This window comes from Triplophysa rosa, linkage group LG7 (genome assembly GCF_024868665.1).
Source record: "Triplophysa rosa linkage group LG7, Trosa_1v2, whole genome shotgun sequence".
Lineage (NCBI taxonomy): Eukaryota > Metazoa > Chordata > Actinopteri > Cypriniformes > Nemacheilidae > Triplophysa > Triplophysa rosa.
Genome location: NC_079896.1, coordinates 1,802,473 through 1,822,484, shown reverse-complemented (window position 1 = coordinate 1,822,484; position 20,012 = coordinate 1,802,473). Strand labels below are relative to the sequence as shown.

The window sequence follows — 20,012 nt, the reverse complement described above, 5'->3', positions numbered from 1 at the left end:
TACATTGAGCAAACAGCTGATTTCTCACAGAAACGTCTCTCCTGCAGTCGCTCTTGTTTCTTTACCACACTGCAGATGGTAGAGATGGAACGATGCTCGCATGTGGGTGACCTTGATAAGTCACCCGTGACCTTGTTTTCGTGGAACAGCAGGAGAACATCAGGTTTGTAAGCTTCTACTTCAGTACCTGCTCTGAGCTTAAACAAATTCAATATGACGTGATTTTAAAAACTAAGGAAAACAAAGACCCATCCACCAGTGCTCACGAAGAAAATCTGATTTTCAAGAAAAGCAACTGAAACAGAAATCTGTTACGCGATACATTATTTAGACATCAGACAACAAAGAAGAAGTACTTGCATTAATTTTAACACACAATGATCTTTAGAACATTTCTAGGTGTACTTTACCTCCTTTTCTGGACAAACGACCACGCGTCAAACTCTGAAGTACAACGCAAGCCTGCACCAGTCGTTTTATGATAAGAATTTAATTAAAATCTTTATTTCATTACATGTGTTACATTCAATATCCAATGTTTGTTTTGGACACATATATGAGGCATAAATACAAACAAGCTTTCGTTTGCTGTGCTGTCTCTAATCAATAGTATAAGATGAGTGAGCTCGACTTCACACCCGCATATTTACATACAAAGTCAAACTTTATACAAAGTCCACGTCGCCAATATTTACACACCGAAAGAGGAAAGCGACGCCTCCGACCAACCACATGAACATCCTCAATGCTGCATGTAGGTCTTTACAGTTCTCTTCTTACAAAATGAAGAAAAGGGGACAGAAATTATTGAGTCTTCTGACCACAAAATGACACATGATGTTCAAGTCTGCTTTGAATCATGATGAACAACCGGATCAAAACTGCCTGTTTGTGTGGGTGAAATGTTCTTTTACAACACACGATGTGCTGTACAGAAATACATTCACATAATAACGGAACAAACATAGTTGACCGAGAAGAGTAACATTTCATATCCCTTATGTCTACAGTGCTCGTGTTGTGAAAACGTACAAAATCAAGACGTACGGATTGCTGAGCAAGTTAACATGTCAGTTTGGATGAATTCAGTGTCGCTTGACAGCAAAGCCTCAAATAAACAAAAAGATATTGGCAAATGAAAATGCAGGAAAAATAAATGTGTGTAACAGTGTTTTTGACATCCAGCAGACATTTGTATACAAAAAAGACGATAAAATAAATGAAAAGCCCTTACATGTTCTTTAAGAGAAATGAATCCTGGTTCAAAGTCACGCAGCGTCTCCGAGCACCAGGTGAAAACTCAGTAGTTTGTGCGGTCTGTTGTATGGTCAAATCCCTCATAATCCTACTCCACTGTCTGTTGAGATGCCACACAATAAATCTTAATGTCTCGACACCTCTATTTCTCATTATGAATAAACTGAAAGATTTTCAGAAGAGGAAGAATGAGGTGAGCAGACTGAAGTTTATGTTGGACGACACGTGTAATAAGAATGACACGCATAACGTGTGTGTGGGGGGGACTGGAGGCCGACATGACGTGGATTTGAGTGTTTCTTTGTAATCGTGTTTGTGGAGGAAATGACTTTCTGTGACGATGAGCTAATGCTTCCAGTTAGTGATGTGTATGAAAAACATGATGAAATAATTCATTGTGAAGTACAGTAATGGGTTCATCTCATGAAACTTGTCCACATCATATTTCACCCAAAAATGTCCCATTTTACTTTACTTTGGAACTATTGAGATTTTTACACTGCGAGACAAAACATGATATACTATTTGTCAAGTATATACAGTATACACATGCATTATGCATGTAAGTAAAATGTCCTGAAACCTTATGATATTACAGTAACGAATAGCAAAAAAAATCAATTAAAAAAAAAAAAGCTTCATTTTCTAAATACGTTTCAATGTTCTTTGGGCTTTGGTGAGGAACGAACCTGTACAAGTTTTCATGAGATCCCCCAGTGAAACGGATTAAACAAAGAATGGATTTTAAGGTAAAGACGGAGGAAGCAAGAGTTCTGCGAGATTTGGCCAGTCGACATGGAAAACACAACTAATCCATCGTCACAGACGCTCAAAAACTCCGACCTCACGCATTTACGGATTGAGACTCGTCTCACCGACCTCCAGAAACAACGAGGTGTAAAACTCCGGCTCGAGTTGTTTATTACGATAACGGTTCACGATTTCTGAGATTTTCTGTTTCCGCCGCACGTGTGGAGGGCTGTAAGAGTCGCTTTCTAGACGCTTCCTCCGACACGCGTTTATGACAGTCTCTCGCACCAGGAACCCTAGAGAGAGCGAGAGGAGAAATTCATGACTCCAGGATTCATTTTCAACATAAAACACGAACACACAAACACATGTAAACGTACCGAGTGATCTTCTACTGACGACCATGTTGTCCACCAGAGGAATGACCATGTTAAATTTACCCAGAGCGCCGTGCAGTTTGATTCGGAACAGTCCGGTTTTCAGCGGGTGGATGAAGATTATAGGGACGTCCTTCTCTGAAGAGCTGGACCTGTGAGAAACCAGTGAGGGTGAGTGAGATAAACTGATATACTGAGTCCGTATTTCAAACTTGTCAATACTAAAATACTAAAAGTCACATCACCGTGGTCAACTATGCACAGACAGCCATGACTGAACAATACGTGTATGTGTGTGTGTGTGTGTGTTACCTGGACGCAGTGCTGTTAGCTGCCGTCTCCACACCTGTGCTCGTCTCCGTCAGTAATTCTGATACAGGAAAGTTCTCTGTATGAACAACAGCAGAAGGCTATAGAAGCATTTCTCACGCTGGAGAATGATAAGAGTACACGCATCTGAACAGGCTTCACATTTCACCTATGTCATCGTATCTCTCCACCCACACGACCAACACTTTGGTGTCTGGTCCTAACGGAGGTATCGTCCGGCCCGCCGGCAACTTCCTGCTCTTCACCGTGGGAGACTGAAAGAAACACCACAAACACAATACACGTTACAGTACACATCACATTATGTTATTGACTGCTACTGTAATAGAAGTCAAGGACAAACATGCAAAGTCGGGACTTCCGGTTTCCATGCGGACACAACAAATGAAACATGATATAACACTATCTGCTGTGAATCTCACAGTACAGCACCCATCGAGACGAAATATTACAATTCTGAAAATGACATTTCCTTGCTTATTGCTTAAATATCTGAACCTCAGTTTAGTCTATGAGAGAGAGAAAATGTGAGACAGAGAAAGAAAGAGACAAGTACAATCGCGACAATAAAGCGTCTTTAAATGAAACTGAACATCGAGAGAGGGCGAGATGGTTTACCCGCTGTGCCGGGCCCATGTTGTCTGAGTGATTGGGGTTGAGCTCCAGCGTGAGGTTGTGTTGTTTTAGTAAAGCGGGTAACAGCTCCATCTGCGAGTCGGAGTCTGCGGTCGGAAAGCTGCTCTCAGACGACTCGGCTGCACACATTACCACAGAAATGAACATTTGTCATGCTGAAGAAATCAATAGAAATTCATTAAATGGGTTTAACTCATCAAAGCAAACAGAAACAGATCCACTATTAGCAGCACTCTGCAGTGTGTTATCAGACGCTTGTGACCTTTCATTTCATTTCTGTTCAGGCATTAGCACAGAAAAACAAACACACTGAAACAGAAGTCTTGTGTTAAATGTAGATGAGCTGACGCACCGGACGAGTCGCTCAGAGACGGTACGACAAACGCTATTTCCGTCAGTCCGTCAGCGTAATACAGCACATGCTTTTCTCCGTTAAACACACCGCCGCCCGTGTCGCCCAGGGTCACACAGTCGTCTACAAAACAAAAAAACATGAAATTATCTCAGATCTTACCAATCAAAGACACTCAAGCAAGGGTTTATTTTGGTCTTCATCATGTGTGTGTACCTGGTGTTTCCGTGCCATTGGGTGTGTTTATGGTCCAGCTGGTGAACACGCTCCCCGTCCATCCGGGGTGCTGTCCGACCTCAACCGGCCAGCCCAAAGACAACAAGAGCTCCAGAAAATGAGGCTGAACGTTAGCTGAGGAGTCCACGTTCCTCAAGATCTACATGCATGTGAAGACAAACATGTTGTCAACGGCGGTAAACTCTCAAAATCCACAAGATTTGAAACTCTGATTTCACCTCTTGGCTGCTCTTTTGTCCAGCTTTCATGTAGAAGATAAAGACGGTGTCACACGGTCGGGAAGGCAACAGGTCCAGATAACTGATGTCATCGGAAAAGCCGGACACGGATGAGTCGAGAGCGATGAGGTGAGGAGGCAGTCGACTGTTTCCAGGCTCCTGGGAAAACACGCATACCAATTAAGACTTCTGCCCAAAAATGAGAATTCTTTCATCCTCGTGTCATTCCAAACCTGTACGACTTTCTTCCTTCTACAAAACACAAAAGAAGATATTTTGAAGAACGTTGATAACCAAACAACATTAAACCCTATTGACTTCCATTACATGAACAAAACCGCCGAGACATTTCTCAAAATATCTTCTTTTGTAGTATTTTAAATATATGACTGGCCGTTAATAACTATTATTATTGTTTTGCGGTTTGTTCGGACACCTTGAGCGCCTCCAGTGACAGGAAGCCGAAGTGCGAGAGGAAGAGTCGAGCGGTCTGGAACTCTTGAGCTGGAGGAGGAGGTTTACAGTCTGTCAGAGGATCAGGGTAGGGTTTGTTCCTCCAGAAATCCTCCGTGTGATGCTCCAGCTTCTGCTCGTAGTCCATCTGTTTGGCCATCACGGCTCGAAGTTTATCATGCTGTTGCTCCAGCTGAAACACACCCACAGGATTAATGGACGGAGATTCACATGAAGACGCTGATTGTTTTAAAACTCTTTTTTTTACTGATATTCTGATAAACACACGTGTTTTCATCTGCAAAGTGATTTACACTTGATAAAGCACTTTAAATCAAAGATCTGCACACACAAGCATCATCTGAGCGCTGTTTCTCGCTGTGAGGTTTTATTAATCCACATACAACGTTAAGTTTGTACCACTGAGGATAATAAGACGTTTTCACCTCTTTATCCACAATGTCATGCAGGTCTGGGATGCTCAGGTCGGCTTTCACGAACGGGATCTTATCCACTTCCTCCGGGAAAGGTCTGTGCTTGACGTTAAACCGAATTCCTACGTCGTTTTTGGGAGTGGGACGACTTTCGGGGACAAACACCTGCTGTAGGTAAAAATAAAAAGCGTGTCACAACATTGCCATGTACAATAGCCACGTCATTCGACTGGCCTCTGCTGGTCCATCCCTGTTGTGATTGGTGCCTGATGACGTGTCTTACCTTCTGATTGGCTCTTGCTCCTCTGGGCTGATGGAAGAGCTGCATTGTCCACGCGTGGCGACCGGACATGCCTCGGATTAACATAGTAACTGAAGGACAGGGGTCTGCCGACACACACAATCCAATATTAGAAAACATTTCATCATGTTTAAAGACATTGGTTTGATAACGGCTATTTAAAGTCAAATGATGCATAATAACAAAGTGACATTTTAAAATGACATCACAATTCATTTACATTTATGCAATTGTCAGACACTTTTGTCAAAACAATAAGCTGTTCATTTTATAATTGTGTATTCCCTGTGTATCCAACCCGTGACTTTTGCACCCTTGACACAACACAATCTGTGTTTCTCTCACTCTGTTCATTTCCCAGTGGTTGTTCGAGCATCGCCAGGATGACGGAGTTATCCAGAACAATGTATCTGAAGTTGCTGTGGGACGCGGAGGTGAGTCGGGAATATTTAATCAGCGTGTCCTCGTTCAGCAGGCTGCAGGGAGAGGCGGGGCCGCTGGGAGATGGGAACGCCCCCAACACCTGCATTATACTGGAACACAGAACGTTAGGAATGAAGATGGGTCCGTGTGTAGGAAGAGAGGAACCAAGATGAGCACATCTGTCTCGCTCACCAAGATAACGTGGCCTCCGCGGCGTCCTTCACCCTCATGGATGCAGGGTTGTGCTCTTTGTCACCTTTATACTTCACTTCTTGTTCGGGGGTTTTGGACTTGCTGCCCGAGATGCCGAGCTCGACGATTTCCAAGACCTCGATCAGACAATCCTAAAAACGATAAACAAGCACAAACTCTCAGTCTAGATCACAGAGGAAGATACAGCAGTGGCATACGTTATGTATGGAATATATTCTAGTATGTTTTTTCATCAAACACTTGGACGTTGAGGTAATGCGGGCGATACCTTCTCGTTGAGCATGTCGGGGTGTTCGGTGAGCCACACACACAGGCAGTGGAACGCAGCGACGATCATGGAGTGCAGATCTCTGGAGTGAAGCGGAGCCGGACGACTGCACTGATACACGATGTAGCTGCACACGGAGCTGACGGCTCGCTTTCGATCAGAGGACTCCACGCTCACCTTCACCTGACACGAGAGGAGGGGCGGCGTGATCATATATCAAACCAAACTGCTTCATTTACATACGATGCCTTGAAACGGCCTTGATCTGAATGTCGTCGTTAAATGACCAAACACACCGATCACGCTGGCAGATACAGCGGTCCATCACACAATGACATCTTTAATCACACTTTCTATGAGGGCTATACAGAACCCCGCCGTGCGAGCGTGAATCTGTCAGGGTACCTTGGCGAGGCCGGCGAGAAGCTCGAGAGCGGCCAGCGAGATGCTCATGTCGAGTCTCCACTGAGAGTTGAGTCTCTGGGTGAGCAGGTGAATACTGCGGATCAGCAGCCCGGTCGCTGTGTCTGTGTGAAGAGCTGGGATATAAAACAGCACGCCACACACAGCGGGTTAGTAACAAACACACACAAACGCAAGCCAGGCACGGAGATGCAGTCACGAGCCACGAGACGCCAATCAAACACAAATACAGAGCAACATCAATCAGCTGAATCAGGCTAACGGACAAAATAATAATCAGCTGCGATAGCGTACGTTTGAGATCATGCTCAAAAAAACTGTTTAAGATGCCGCCACATTTCATTTGAGACAGTGATGGAGAGATACAGTCTGTTCTGTTTATTTACAGGAGCAAATAAACAAGAAGGAAACTGAACACTGGGACTGTATTTTACACCTCACAGCCTCACGTATAATGTTCATGTGACATGATACACGGCATCTACCCTACCCTAACACAGGCAGGCATTCGTTAGACAAACATGCAGACGAGACGGTGCATTACAGCGCATTCTTCTGTGTCTCTGACTTTAAGACCAACACAAAATACACGGAGAAAACAACATGATGATAGTTCAGCCGAAACAAGATGTTTGCGCAAAAACATTTCCGTCACAATCTTGTGTCACATGAGTGTCCTTGTGGTGCTTTGAAGGGTGGCACAAATAAATCATTGTTTGGATGCTATGGTGATCATCAGCGAGATGATCTTGGAGTCATGAGCTTGCGATGAATCTGCTGCATGTATGAACGTGAGTGATGCTAACTACATCCATCAGTAGCTTTCCAAACACTACTACAAAGCACCGTTTCATGCGTTGCTCTTAAACGGAACAAACTGATGCAATCTCTCTCGTGTCATGTGACCTGTTCTTTTCATAATGAAATAATAAACACTGGGTGTAAACGTACCGTAGTCTCTCATCAGGGCCTGTGCGGGTCGCTCGCTGTCTGGGGTGGTGGCCTCTGAACTGCCCGCGCTCGTGTTGCTGATACCGCTGTTATTGCGACTGTGGCTCTTGGCCAGAGAATGACTGCCATCCACACTGGCCTGATGACACACACATGCACACAAACAGATATCGCTCTCACTTGTGTGTCTGCACTTGGACATTTTTGACAAATGAACAGAAAAGCTCGTACCACTTCAGCCTGAGTACCAACAGATTCCAGAAGCGCAGAGTCATGGACGATATTGAGCATCGCCGCTGTCAACAGAAGAACATGCAAAACTGCTGTTTACAGTATAATAACACGTCTGCATATATTGGCTATTACACAGCAGCGTGGCTTGTCCAATCAGATCTGGGAGGCAGAACAATCCATTTCAGCGGACAAACCGGTAAGCGGATTTATTGACCCGACAGCCTTACCTAGTATCATCTGTGTATTGATCGAGTCTGTCTCTGTTTGCAGGGCGCCAATCAAAATATTGACCAATCGCAGCTTGAGGGAGAGAAAGGTGACCGCCTTGTCATGCATAGAATTATCATCGTTGCTGAATTTCCCCTCCAGAAGAACCTGCCAGTGACAATAAAGAAACCACGATGGGTTTATTCGTATTTTTATACTAGTAGATCAGTTCACAGAAAGGAAAGTTTTGGATTATACAGATGAAGTCTCTGCACCTCTGATTTGACGCTGCCGAAGTGGTGAGGAAGAGGCAGCATGGACAGCAGGATGTGAATGGACGCTCTCCTCAGCTCGGTGGGGTTCACATATGACTTGAACTTACTCAACTCTCTGTTCAGACCAAACAGAAGGACAATTTTAAATAAACATGACACTTTAAGCGTAAGGTTTCAATGGTGAACAGCACTGGAAGAACAGCAGTCCCTTTGAACTTGTATAGGAACTTTCATTTCATTTCAGGGAAAATGATTCTTACATTTTTAATTAAAGAACGGTGTTTGGGACAGCGGTTCAAAGAATGTTTCTCCCCATTCGCTTTAACCCTTTAAAAAAAATGTTTTTGGTGACTCTCACCGGTCAGGCAGAATGGTCTCCAGCGCCGATATGAAATATGGAACCACAACATTGATGCCTTTGAGATCAGAGCAGAAGAGAGCTGAAGAGTTCAGGATAATGCTGGCCAGAACCGGTCTACAGATAAAGTCTGATATCTGAAGGCCCTGGATGAGAACCATGTAGAACCTGTAAAACCAGAGAACAACAGCAGACATAAAACAGAATGTTAGTCCTTCAGACACCTTGATGGGACATTTTGACACCATCCAAACCTGATGTTGAACCTGGTCTCTCAAAGAAACATTCGTCAGAACGATCATGCGTCACAAATGACACGACACATGATGCGTTTGATGTATGTAGTAACCTCGCATGTTCATGAAACCAGCGTTTACCTGGAGAGATAGACAGGAAGTATCTCCTCTCCGGTCTTCTTACTGCAGAAGATCCTACAGAGCGTTCCACACGCTTCAGCCCGACCAGACTCATAGTTATCAGGAAACTCGTTTGCATCAAACATGGGGTTGGACACCATGGTGTCCGTGGACATCTGAGAACCCTTCCGTCTCAATTCAACTCCAGCCTGAGTCGCCAGGGCTGAGAGAGAGAGAGAAACAGAGAGGAAGAAGCAAACACAAAGACTAAATGACACTTTCATACATCTACCGCAGGAGGACATAACAGGGATGACGGACAAAGAGATCTTCTGATATCTACGGAAATAAAATAGCGGAATCCCTTCTGATAAAAGCATGTTGTGATAAAGATTTGCGAGACGTCTTACATGTATTTGGAATTGTGTGACATGTAAGTTTGGAAAGAATGGACATCACAACGTACATCCTAAAACTCATTTCATGTTTTGTTGTTTTAAAATAATCCAAATCTGTTAACAACAATGTCCTTTACTCACATTATATTAAGATGTATTCACTTTTACAAGGGGGACTGTTTCGTTCTTCTGAACAGACACAAGCTTGTTGGGAAAACGCAAAACTAGATTCAAATACATTTCACTCCATTAGTCGAAAAGACGGTACGAAACAAAACAAATTACGCCTCCTGGTCAGTCTCCCTGTTATCACAGCATGTCAGCAAAATTTCATTTCACACAAACTTGATCCAATTTCTATTTGCCCAGCATTCTACAGTAAGACAATAAGGCACAATATGGCTGAAACAAACTGCACCAACAACTACGACATGCAGATATATCCATACAAAACCAAAAAAACAGATGAAAACGGAAGAAATGAATCAAACGCTAACGCAAAAGAAAAGCTGGTCGAATGAATGTTGGGCAAAAAAAAGACTGGTTGGTGTGTTTCTTTGGAGAAGATTAGTTAGTAGAGGTCCTTCGGGAGATGGTATGGGTAGGAACTAGTTTCAATGATGGCGGGTAAGTTGAAGGATCAAGCGCAGCAGATATTCTCAGGTCTCGGCGGAACGCAGTTGCTCTGCGTTCCAGCGACGCAGAATATGTGTTGCAGTTGAGCCGATGAGATTTGGGCAGCAGTCATTAATTAGACCCCTAACGGACCCCTGACTTAAGCAGCGTATGCGTACGTCTCTTGCCCCAAGAAAACAAGTACTGCAACAATGAAAGAGTGGAGGTCAAACAAACCAAAAAGAGATTAAAAAAGGAAACCAATGGAAAATGAAAGAACTGCAACTGGTAAAGCTTGCGTTCCTACTTACAAGATTTATAAGAAAGAAGAATTTGGAAAAATGTCGCTGCAAGATAACAGAGATAGAATGGAAAGAAATCAAAGAACAGCAGTAGAGGTCATAAGACTGTGCAGAAGGTCAAAATGTTTCCATTGCTTCGCTTTTATGAGAGCTTAAGTTTTCCCATCATGCAAAAAAAAATTGAACAAAACAAAAGAAACTAAACTAAAGATGGATTGACAATTCATAATGATAAGAAAAGTCCCAAATACTTCTAGTGTCCTACATTTGTTTACCTCATTGACTTTATTTAGCCAAAATGGTTTTATTTCATTAAGTATCAGATAAAAAATAAAACAAAGATCTAAAGACATATGAATAGTTCAAAGCACAGCCATTTTTATCTTCTTTAACACTACACTTCGCACGTTCTCATAAATATCCAATACCCTTGAGATGAAAAAAGATCATAAACAACATTATCTTGCAGTTCATGAAACAGCTCTTCAGTTTCTTGAGCTGTGTTCATGCATGCTTTATTATCAGAGAGTAATGACATGAGCGTGTGTCCGTCTGGTTTCATATTCCTTTTTCTTCTGTTGTGTGACCCAATGACCGGCATTTACAACTCATTGTATTATAATAATGTGATATACTTCTGAGGAAGTACAGAAGCCACAGAGGAAATTATTTTGGAGGAACAATTATTTCATTACAGATGAAAGATTACAGAGGCGAACATTACTTCTGCCACACATAAAAAAACATTCACCGGATGCATCATACAGATTCAATTTTGATTTCAGATTTTAGCTATGAATTTAAGATCTCCGCAAGTGGACACTAGTTAGTGAGTGTTCATTTGCAAACAAATCCTCACAACTAACCCATCTGACTTCTTCATATCTGAGAGATGTTGTACAAATAACTACAGCAGGAATATTTGATGTGATTTTTCATAAATATTTCAGTGCATCCAGATTGAAGGTATAGTTTCACAACGCCGACACAAACCCTGAACGTGATTTAATCTTGCAGGTAGGAATGTGTGCGTAAAACAAAAAAGAAAATCAAACACGCTTTAGGTAAAGAAAGGAGAGAAATGAAAAACCAAACAGAACGAGTGACCGCAGTATTGATTGTGAGACGGATGAAAGCGGGAGAATGTCTTACCCGTCATACTGCTGTCTCTGCTCAGACCCGAGTGAAGTTTACAGTGGACCAGCGCGGCGTCAAACAGCCATTGGCCGAAGAGATTCAGCACGCTGTTGACCTTCGGTCGGGTTGGGGCGGGGAGCGGCCGGGGCTCTGAGCTCGTCTGGTTTGGGCTGGAGAGAGGCGACGTGGACGGTTGGTGTGCCACTTTGGTTTGGCTGGTCTGAAGAGTAATGAAGAGTACGATGATTTTAAAACAGAACATGTTCATTTTCATTTCGACGTGACGCATGTACGGTCATACCGTTGAAGCTTTGCTGGTTGTCTTGGTAACAGCAGTGGGGCGGTGCCTGCGGTTGTGAGGGGGTGTAGTGTTAGTTGTCGTTGGGGGCGGCGGCATGCTGAGCCTGTTAACAGGGGTGGGCGGAGCACTGTCTGACCGCGGGCGAGATATACCTGAGACAGGTGGAAAAAATACAGAGAATCAAAACCAAAATACACAGAAATAAAATGACACATCTGTTTGATTTCCTTCAGCTGTCAAGATTCTCCCATAAGGCACCTGTCATCATGTTGGATGTTGTGATAGCTGCAAAATCTCACGAAAGAAATGAACATTAGATGCTTCTTGAATTCATTCATTTGATCGGCAAGCCCCCCCAAAAAATCATCTGTTTGACACACCGACCACAAAATAATCAAGTAAACACAAAAAGATGTGAGCTGATATAGCAGTTGTTTATGTACTTTTCCCCACATCACAATATAAACATAAAATTGCTTCAATCAATTTTATGCATTGAATAAAACATCATGGTGAGTTCTGATTGGGTGAGTCATGCAATGATTCACCAAAAAAAGGATTTTTATATTTGAGAACACACAAGAATCTTCTGGTGTCATCCCTCATTTAACACACATCTACATCAACACATAACTGGAAGTCAGAGTCATGCTGATAGAAACACAAAGAGGAGCATCAGCATTTTCATACAGCATCACAGCTGCGTCGCTGATTCGTAGAAAACGCTCTCAAACCTGCATTCAAATGAGTTATTTGCCTAAAACCTGATTGGTTTGCAAAGGAAAGAAATCTCTCCTTCATTGGCCTGTTTCAGAAAGCTCTCCAGATCACAACCCAAGACCTTCATTGATTGTTGCCTTTGGAAGAGCAGAGATCATATTTCATCATGGACACCACCACCTCGACAATATCTCAAAAGAGACCCCATGAAAGTGTTGGACCAGGGTAGTTTTTATGCTCGCATTTATTGTCCCCATTAAATAAAAAGGTAAAGGCTTTCGTATATATATATACCAAACACCAAGAAAATCTACAATAGACATCAATCTCCCTTTCGATTGGCCAGAGGCATGTTATCAAATACCATAAGATGGGAGCCGGTCTCGAAAATTGTTCCGAGATACAGCAACACCTGGAGAAAAATGAGATTATAAAGAAAAACATACATACCGTCATAAACTGCTACTCAAGGGGAAAAACGGCAGTATACTACATTATTCTACTAATACTGAATAAAACACATTTTTATTGTGTGAGTATTTCTGATCAGCATGTGAGGTCTTCTATTGCACCCAAACACCTCAATGAAGAGAATCAGTCTGGTGGGGAGTTAGTTCTACTGTTGGTTAACTGATCGGGTTTGGATAGGGTTAGTATACCTATAGAGGGAAGTCTGTCTCGAAAATTGCTCCTAGACACTGTGGCTCCTGAGAAACGGAGAAACATAAAACAATATCTCTAAAAAAAACCATCAAAACGTGCGAGACCACTTTAAAATCACAGACACGCTGCTCAGCAATACCACTACCAGTTTAACCAATTTTTTTTGAATGACAGTAATTCTACAGTACAGATTATCAGACAGCTGAAACATCACAGGTACCATAAGTCGGCAGAATTTCACAACATGGGAGTTTCTTAGAAACAGCAACACCTGAGAAATGGAAAGACAGTCACACACAACATGGCTAGTTCACAGATGTTCAAATGAAATGCAATGTAATAACATCACAAAATAAATGATCTCGAACGCATAGCTTCATTGCGGTGAAACTGCAAAATACAGAATGAAGAGATAATCAATGGGATAATGGAAGTTATGTAAGAAATGTGTGTCCTGTAAGAGGAGGCCTTTAAGATATCTGTTTTTTTATGTTGTTTTTATGTATCTTTTCTACATTTTATTTTAAAAGAAAAAATTGTCGGCTTTCCTTTTTTTTGGTTGTTTGATGATTTAAACTATGTGAATATTGTTTGTTATAATTTGTGAAGTTATGTGTGGTTAAAAGAAGCAATAAACATACAAGAAAAAAAGAAACTGCAAAATACAGTACTCAAAAGTACAGCGGGGATATCATACTACAGTCGTATATATAGACAGATAATGGCGCACGGTCTTACCGAGGAAGGCGTCCACGAGACAGCTGACTCCTCTCATTGCTCTGAAGAAGATCTGGGGCAGTTGTTTGAGACAGGGGTGCTGCATGACCTCATGCGGGACACTGTTAACCCCCAATAACTGCTCCTGAAATTTCGGGGTGGAGCTCACTATGACGGGGTTGCTCAGATCCACAGGGTTACTGATGGGAGAGAGAGACACCTTCAGATTATTACATCTCATGCATCTATGTTCTGAACTGTAGAACAGGGACATTTTTTCGTCTCGTCCGTTAAGTGTGAAATAAACACATAAAGCAGATTGTGTTGCAGACCTGAGCATGTGCAGAAAGCGATACCACGTCTGTGACACACAGTCATTGTCCATCTCAGCTGGAATGAGACCAGCGTCCTCCTCTGGCACTTTAAACAGAGGGAACGATGGGCCGTACATGAACCTCAGCAGCCTGCGGGAAAACAAATAAGATGAAGATCAAACAAACGTACACAGCAATAGATCAACTGCTGACTGTATGATGTCCTGCGGTTACAGTGAGCGCTTAACCTCAGCATTCAAAAGCAGGTCCTCTTATAGACACACTACAAACTGCAGCGTGTCTGTGTAGTGGCTGTCAATATCAGATATCAGATCACTGACAGCACTGCAGATCACGTCTGCTCTTCAGACTCTTGCTGAAGTACCTGGAAGTGAGAGCGGAGATAACTTTACTCCACTGCTCCACCACGGGAGGGTGGTGTCTCCAGTTGGCCAGCATCTCTCGTGCGGTCTTCCAGTAGGGCGGCGTGGGGAAACAGCGCGTGCAGGCCAGAAACCAAACCTCGAACAACACGCTTATTAACTTCTCCGCCAGCTTCTCTGCTATACCTCCTGCAGGAGACAAAAAGTGATGCCTGATGTTCAATAGAAGTTAAGCTCGATCCTTTTGATCCAAATCAGGGTATATACAGGAATCATGGAGCTAAATTGACCTTTTTTACGACTCTTTCCATACATTTTAAGACCTCATCGCCACTTTTTTGTTTTAATCGGTTACATTTGCTACACTTAAACTTACATTTACTATATACAGATTGTAAGATCGCACAACTAAACAGTCTTAGTTTGTGATAGCTCCTTATTAATGCAACATAATTCAGAAGGGTGGGAACGAAGCACAACAGAATGAGTTGAGTGACTAACCCAATGCAAGGTTTATTAGAACGAGAAATGAAGCTACGCTAATCGCCTTAGCGGTACGGCTCACGGTTATTCCCAGAGACGGCCCTCAGCCATGGTTCCAACTCTTTATCCTCCAACAATTTGCCATTAGTTGACGATGTTGTTTAACAACCGGGTGTAAATGGACCTCCCACTATTCGCCTACGCAATGATTAAATTCAGGCAAACTTTAGCATGAGGACAAATTATGAAAAGATGATACAAAATTGAATACCTTGGAAAATGGCATTTAAGACTTTTTAAAACGTTTTAAGGGCCTTCATTTTCTCTAAATTTATTTATCAACTTTTAATACTTTTGAAGACCACGCGGACACCCTGCAAATGTTTTTTTAATGGTTAAACAAATTCACGTGGATCAGGGATTCTACACACGAGGTCAATGGCATAGTGCACACAAAATTCAGTTTGTCTAGATGCAAAACTTGGACCAGCTCTCATTTGTTTGCGAGTCAATGTGGTTGTTATGGATACGGACCTCCCACAGTGGGCGGGGCAAGTAGCGTGTCGTTGATTCTGAGCAGGAAGAGGAGAAGCACCTCCCACGTCTCTCGGGCCATACCCGACGAGTCCCGTGCCAACTTCTGCACGGCAGATAACACTTGCTGACACAATTTAAAGTGCATCAGGCTGAAGTGCTCGGGTCTGAAAGAAACAAACCATTTCAATCATTCACACAGTGCTCAGATAAAACACAAACAGGCAGTTACTTTCAAACACCTTCGGCATTGCTGTCCTTTAACAAACTACACAGTTGCATTACAGGTGAACTGTTACCGAGTTGTTTGCACCATTTGTGTCGTAAATACCGAGCGCATCATAGGTAAATAAACCCTCGGGCCAAATTCACCTGGGTAGAAAAAGGTTGTGCAGGTGTTTGAGGATGGTCTGAACGTAGAGGTTAGGTTCTTTGATGATGGGCTGCGGGATTGAGTCTCTTGGAGAAACCAGGGCCATTATCCAGTCAGTGTAGACGTCCACACACAACTTCACCGTATCTCCATCCAGCGGGAGCGTCAGACCGTAACACAGAACCTCCATGGTCCATTTGACCTGAGGAGCAGAATGACAAAAATACAAACCTGTTTCAAGTTTCGAGAAGAAACAGCAACACAGAATCTATAAAAATGATTTTAGCACAATCGTTAAATCATTTGTCCGAAATGCATAACGATAACGGATATTTCAACCATAATTTTTACAGCATTTATAGGTTGAAAGCAATAGAATTGAATATTATTTAAAGGGTCCTAGAGGCCACACTTTACTACCAAAATATTCTGGTCTATACACCCAAACTGACTAACAGTGCATGCAGGGTTTGTTCACTGACACTGTTGGTGTATGAGCGGTAGTTAACTTATGTCGGAAACCACATGGTCGTGCCCAGCGGTGCACTGTTGAACCGGCGGTTTTTCTGGACTTTATTCCAAACTGGCACCATCGGGCGGCATTGAACTCCATCAGAAGCAAAGGGTTCGGGGGGGAGAGGTCAAGAAAAACAAACCAGAGGTGAAAAGGGAATAGACAGGATTTCCTTCTGGCCTTATCACAGTACACAGAAGCCTACAGGAACCACGAGCACAATGAGATGCAGAGGGAAGTCAGAGCTACGCGCATCGATGAGAAAATATTTAACCCACCCAGATACACAAACAAACAAAAGAGAGAAGTAGATGAAGGCTGTAAACAGACACAGACGTTTCAACGAATGAAAATCACAGGTACTGAACACTGATGAAAATGGAGTGTTTTGGTTTCCATCCAGATCATGCAAATGTAAAAGCAGCCGGAGGACACAGGACAGCGCTGGTCAGGACGTACAGAAACACACACAGAAAATAATACTATGGTAATCATTCACTACCATGGTATATCAAAGGTACCAAAGTGTTCTGAGTGCACACTAATGTTATTAAAATGACAATTAAACACTTTCATTCTTGTGGCTGGAGTTGGTTTGTATGTCAACAGTGTAAAATCCACCACTCTGTGACTCTCAGAATGAACGTTCTCCAACAGGACACCTCAAGGTTTCTCTTTAACTCAGCAGAATAACAGTTAATAGTTAACAGGTCGCTGAAGCAATTCTTCTGAAATACTTCACAGCGAGCTGTAAGTCGGAGTTCTCCCTTCACACACACAGTCCTTACCTCCTTGTCAGTCTTCAGGAGGCATTCAGACGGCGCGCCTCCGAGGCTGTTTCCCAGGGGGCGTACCACTGCATTGGCCACGTCCCGTCCCACGCCTGCCGGGTAAGTGTGCAATACACTCAGGTGGCCCTGGTCGCTTTGGACCACCAGGTGTAACGACCGCCACTCCGAGTACATGACCGAGACTTCAACTGGATCTCAGCGTGGCCTGAGGAGAGACACACATACAACTTTATCTTTCAAACTTTGCAGGACAGTGTTTCGACAACACTACAGAGCGCGATAATCTGACACGAGCGGCTGTGGTTTGTTTCATCTGATAGACCAAAGTGATGATGAATTCAACAAATGATTGAAAGACCTGACTGATGTTTGACTTTTTTAATATAGACTCGATCTGCACAATCTGCTAATATTAGAAGCAAAACGTTAAATGATGGAGGAAAGTCACGTGAACACCTGAAATCCAACAAAACGGACTCACTTGAATCACTTTCAAAACAATCATAAACACACATATACAAACTATTTACCAATGGATATCAAAATAAATACAAACTAGTTTTATTAATAATCATTACAGATGCTTGTAATGTCATTTCAGTGATGTCGTGGCATTTACACCGTACTCCACAGAATACCATAGTACTACCATGGTACTTTAGTTTAGTGCATTTTTACAACTGTAATTACTTATTTTTAAATGTCACGCAAGCAAGGGGAGCAGATATACCAAAACCACTCAGATGTTCCACATTAAACTATAATACATTCGATGTTAAATGCATTTCTGTTGTTGTTTTCGATTTAACTTCCGTAGCCGGAGTGTTTATTAGCATCCGCGCTAACTGTACAGACAAGAGTCCCTGAACACAATAAAACCATTCACGTTCATATTTATACATGTACATTAATCTTTTCGTACTAGTTCAAACTGTTTGTATGCGTATACGTAAGTGACTTTGTTTGTTCGGTGCGTTAAACAGAGAGAAAGAACGCTTCACTGTTGGCAGCTAACGTTAGTCAGTCAGGCAGCGAGCTAAGCTAACACAGACTCATTCGCAATGACTGACTGACATTAAACCACACAGAAATCACAATATTATCGCTAAAGATACAAACAGACGAGGCACAAAAAGCATATTCATACCTTCTGCTTAAAAAAACCAGGAAAACCATCAGAACCGGACCTTAGTGTTCGTTCAGGTCAGTCAGGTAAATTTGACAACTGACTCCAGCATCGCGACACTTGTCACTCAACTTCCTCCCACATCTATTCCTCATTTGATAAAATAAAGGGTTACATTCAATACATACATAAAGCAAATTAATTCGTATTGTAGTCCGAATAAACCGGAGCAGGCCGCAATGCGGGACTTTGGCCGTGATTCAAACGTACCCGAGTCCTCTAACAAGACAGCTCACTTATTTTGAGGCTACATTCTCCTGAGGTAAAATACTGCATTTACTCAAACAGTGAACTTAAAACACGAAACATACTCAACGTTGACCTGGATTTGGTGCTTAAACAATTCACATGAGTTTTTCATTAGGCAGACAGCACAAGAGCCCGTAGACACAACGCAGCGCAGTGATATGAACAGACAGCGTTACCTGATTCACTTCACATAGCAATTAGTCGGTCGTTCTGGAAGTAAAGCAGCATATTTGTCATTAGATCAGATCCTCCATCGTCACCTCAGACGGCTGGGCTTCGGGCTGGCTGCAGCGGCCGATGTGAGCGATCGCTGCTGGGATCCAATTCGCCAATGACTCGTTTTGCGAGCTGCTTCGTTTTTATGATACGGTCGACAGACTCGCAAAGCGACTCGCTTGTGAATCAATCGACTTCAAAGTGGTGTCTTATTGCTTTAATGTTGTACTGTGTCATTGCAATAAATAAATATCAAAAACTGGATGAGTGATAACTAGACAACTAGAAACAGCGAACTATTTCACATTAAGCCTCGAGTAAGTAGAGTGAAAATGCAGCATTTTATAAAATGAGAGTCATCATGGTACAGTACTGCAATAGCTGGTATAATCAGAAAACCATGAAACTTTGATCAGTACTGACACAATGTGACATTTACGTGATATTAAATGTGTAAATATAGAACTGAATTAACTTATCTATTTAGCATGTATGTCCCAAGAGACGTCCATAAGAACATGGAAACGCTTGTGCGGTAACTTGTAACAGGCGAATCATTGCACCGGTACATTTGAACGAACCGTTCAAATGAGCCGACTCTGTATACTGAATCGGACATTTCAACGCCCAAACCCGCAACGCGCAAACTGAACTTCAGAGAAAGGAGAAAAGACGGACATGCAAATATGTTTCAGGACACGTGTTAAATGGTTATAGGGAACAAAATGATTTGCTCAACTTCAATTTATTAACATTAATAATATAACATTTTAGTTCAAATACTACTTAAAATTGAATTAGGTTTTACATAAACTTGCTTGTATTATAGCTGGAAAGACGGTGATTTTGTAATGTAATATATTTTTTGGCATGACACATTATGTGTTTTACACATTATTTATACCATGGTATTTTTGAATACTCGATTCTGATTGGCTGGAAGGTGTGCATTAAAAACCCTTGCTTCATGCTCGGTTCTATTACAGAACTGATGTCTGTCCTGAAAAACCTCAATTCACAACAACACAGACACTTTTCAGTGTGACTGCGTGATGTTGAAATC

General features: G+C 42.4%; 1 protein-coding gene across 5 annotated transcripts; it reads right to left on the bottom strand.

Annotated features, from left to right (window-relative positions):
* Positions 1-474: 474 nt before the first annotated feature.
* ralgapb (Ral GTPase activating protein non-catalytic subunit beta) lies at positions 475-19,086 on the bottom strand. Of its 5 annotated transcripts, none has more exons than XM_057338048.1 (31): positions 18,910-19,086; positions 17,296-17,503; positions 15,993-16,195; positions 15,621-15,787; positions 14,606-14,792; positions 14,239-14,370; positions 13,928-14,106; positions 11,807-11,958; positions 11,521-11,725; positions 10,378-10,413; positions 9,075-9,276; positions 8,698-8,865; positions 8,340-8,454; positions 8,085-8,232; positions 7,855-7,919; positions 7,624-7,762; positions 6,655-6,788; positions 6,250-6,432; positions 5,961-6,112; positions 5,691-5,878; positions 5,328-5,431; positions 5,057-5,212; positions 4,594-4,803; positions 4,158-4,316; positions 3,919-4,078; positions 3,703-3,825; positions 3,333-3,469; positions 2,863-2,968; positions 2,697-2,772; positions 2,388-2,536; positions 475-2,303 (listed from the first exon to the last, which is right to left on the bottom strand). In XM_057338048.1, the coding sequence occupies exons 2-31, from the start codon at positions 17,470-17,472 to the stop codon at positions 2,110-2,112; spliced, it is 4,506 nt and encodes a 1,501-aa protein (XP_057194031.1). In that variant the 5' UTR covers positions 17,473-17,503; positions 18,910-19,086; the 3' UTR covers positions 475-2,109. The 5 variants fall into 5 exon arrangements, with proteins under 5 accessions (XP_057194031.1, XP_057194032.1, XP_057194035.1 ...); XM_057338049.1 differs by having other exon boundaries at positions 6,655-6,776; XM_057338052.1 differs by lacking the exon at positions 10,378-10,413 and having other exon boundaries at positions 6,655-6,776.
* Between the last annotated feature and the right edge of the window lie 926 nt (positions 19,087-20,012).

Bases quoted from the DNA above. Each gene is read 5' to 3' on its own strand.
- ralgapb (XM_057338048.1), bottom strand. From the start codon at position 17,472: ATGTACTCGGAGTGGCGGTCGTTACACCTGGTGGTCCAAAGCGACCAG. The intron at 10,414-11,520 runs GTAAGACATTCT...GTTATCTTGCAG, and splicing joins CAGAGACAGCAGTATGACGG to CGACATTTTTCCAAATTCTT. The intron at 2,969-3,332 runs GTAAACCATCTC...TGTTTCTTTCAG, and splicing joins ACATGGGCCCGGCACAGCGG to TCTCCCACGGTGAAGAGCAG.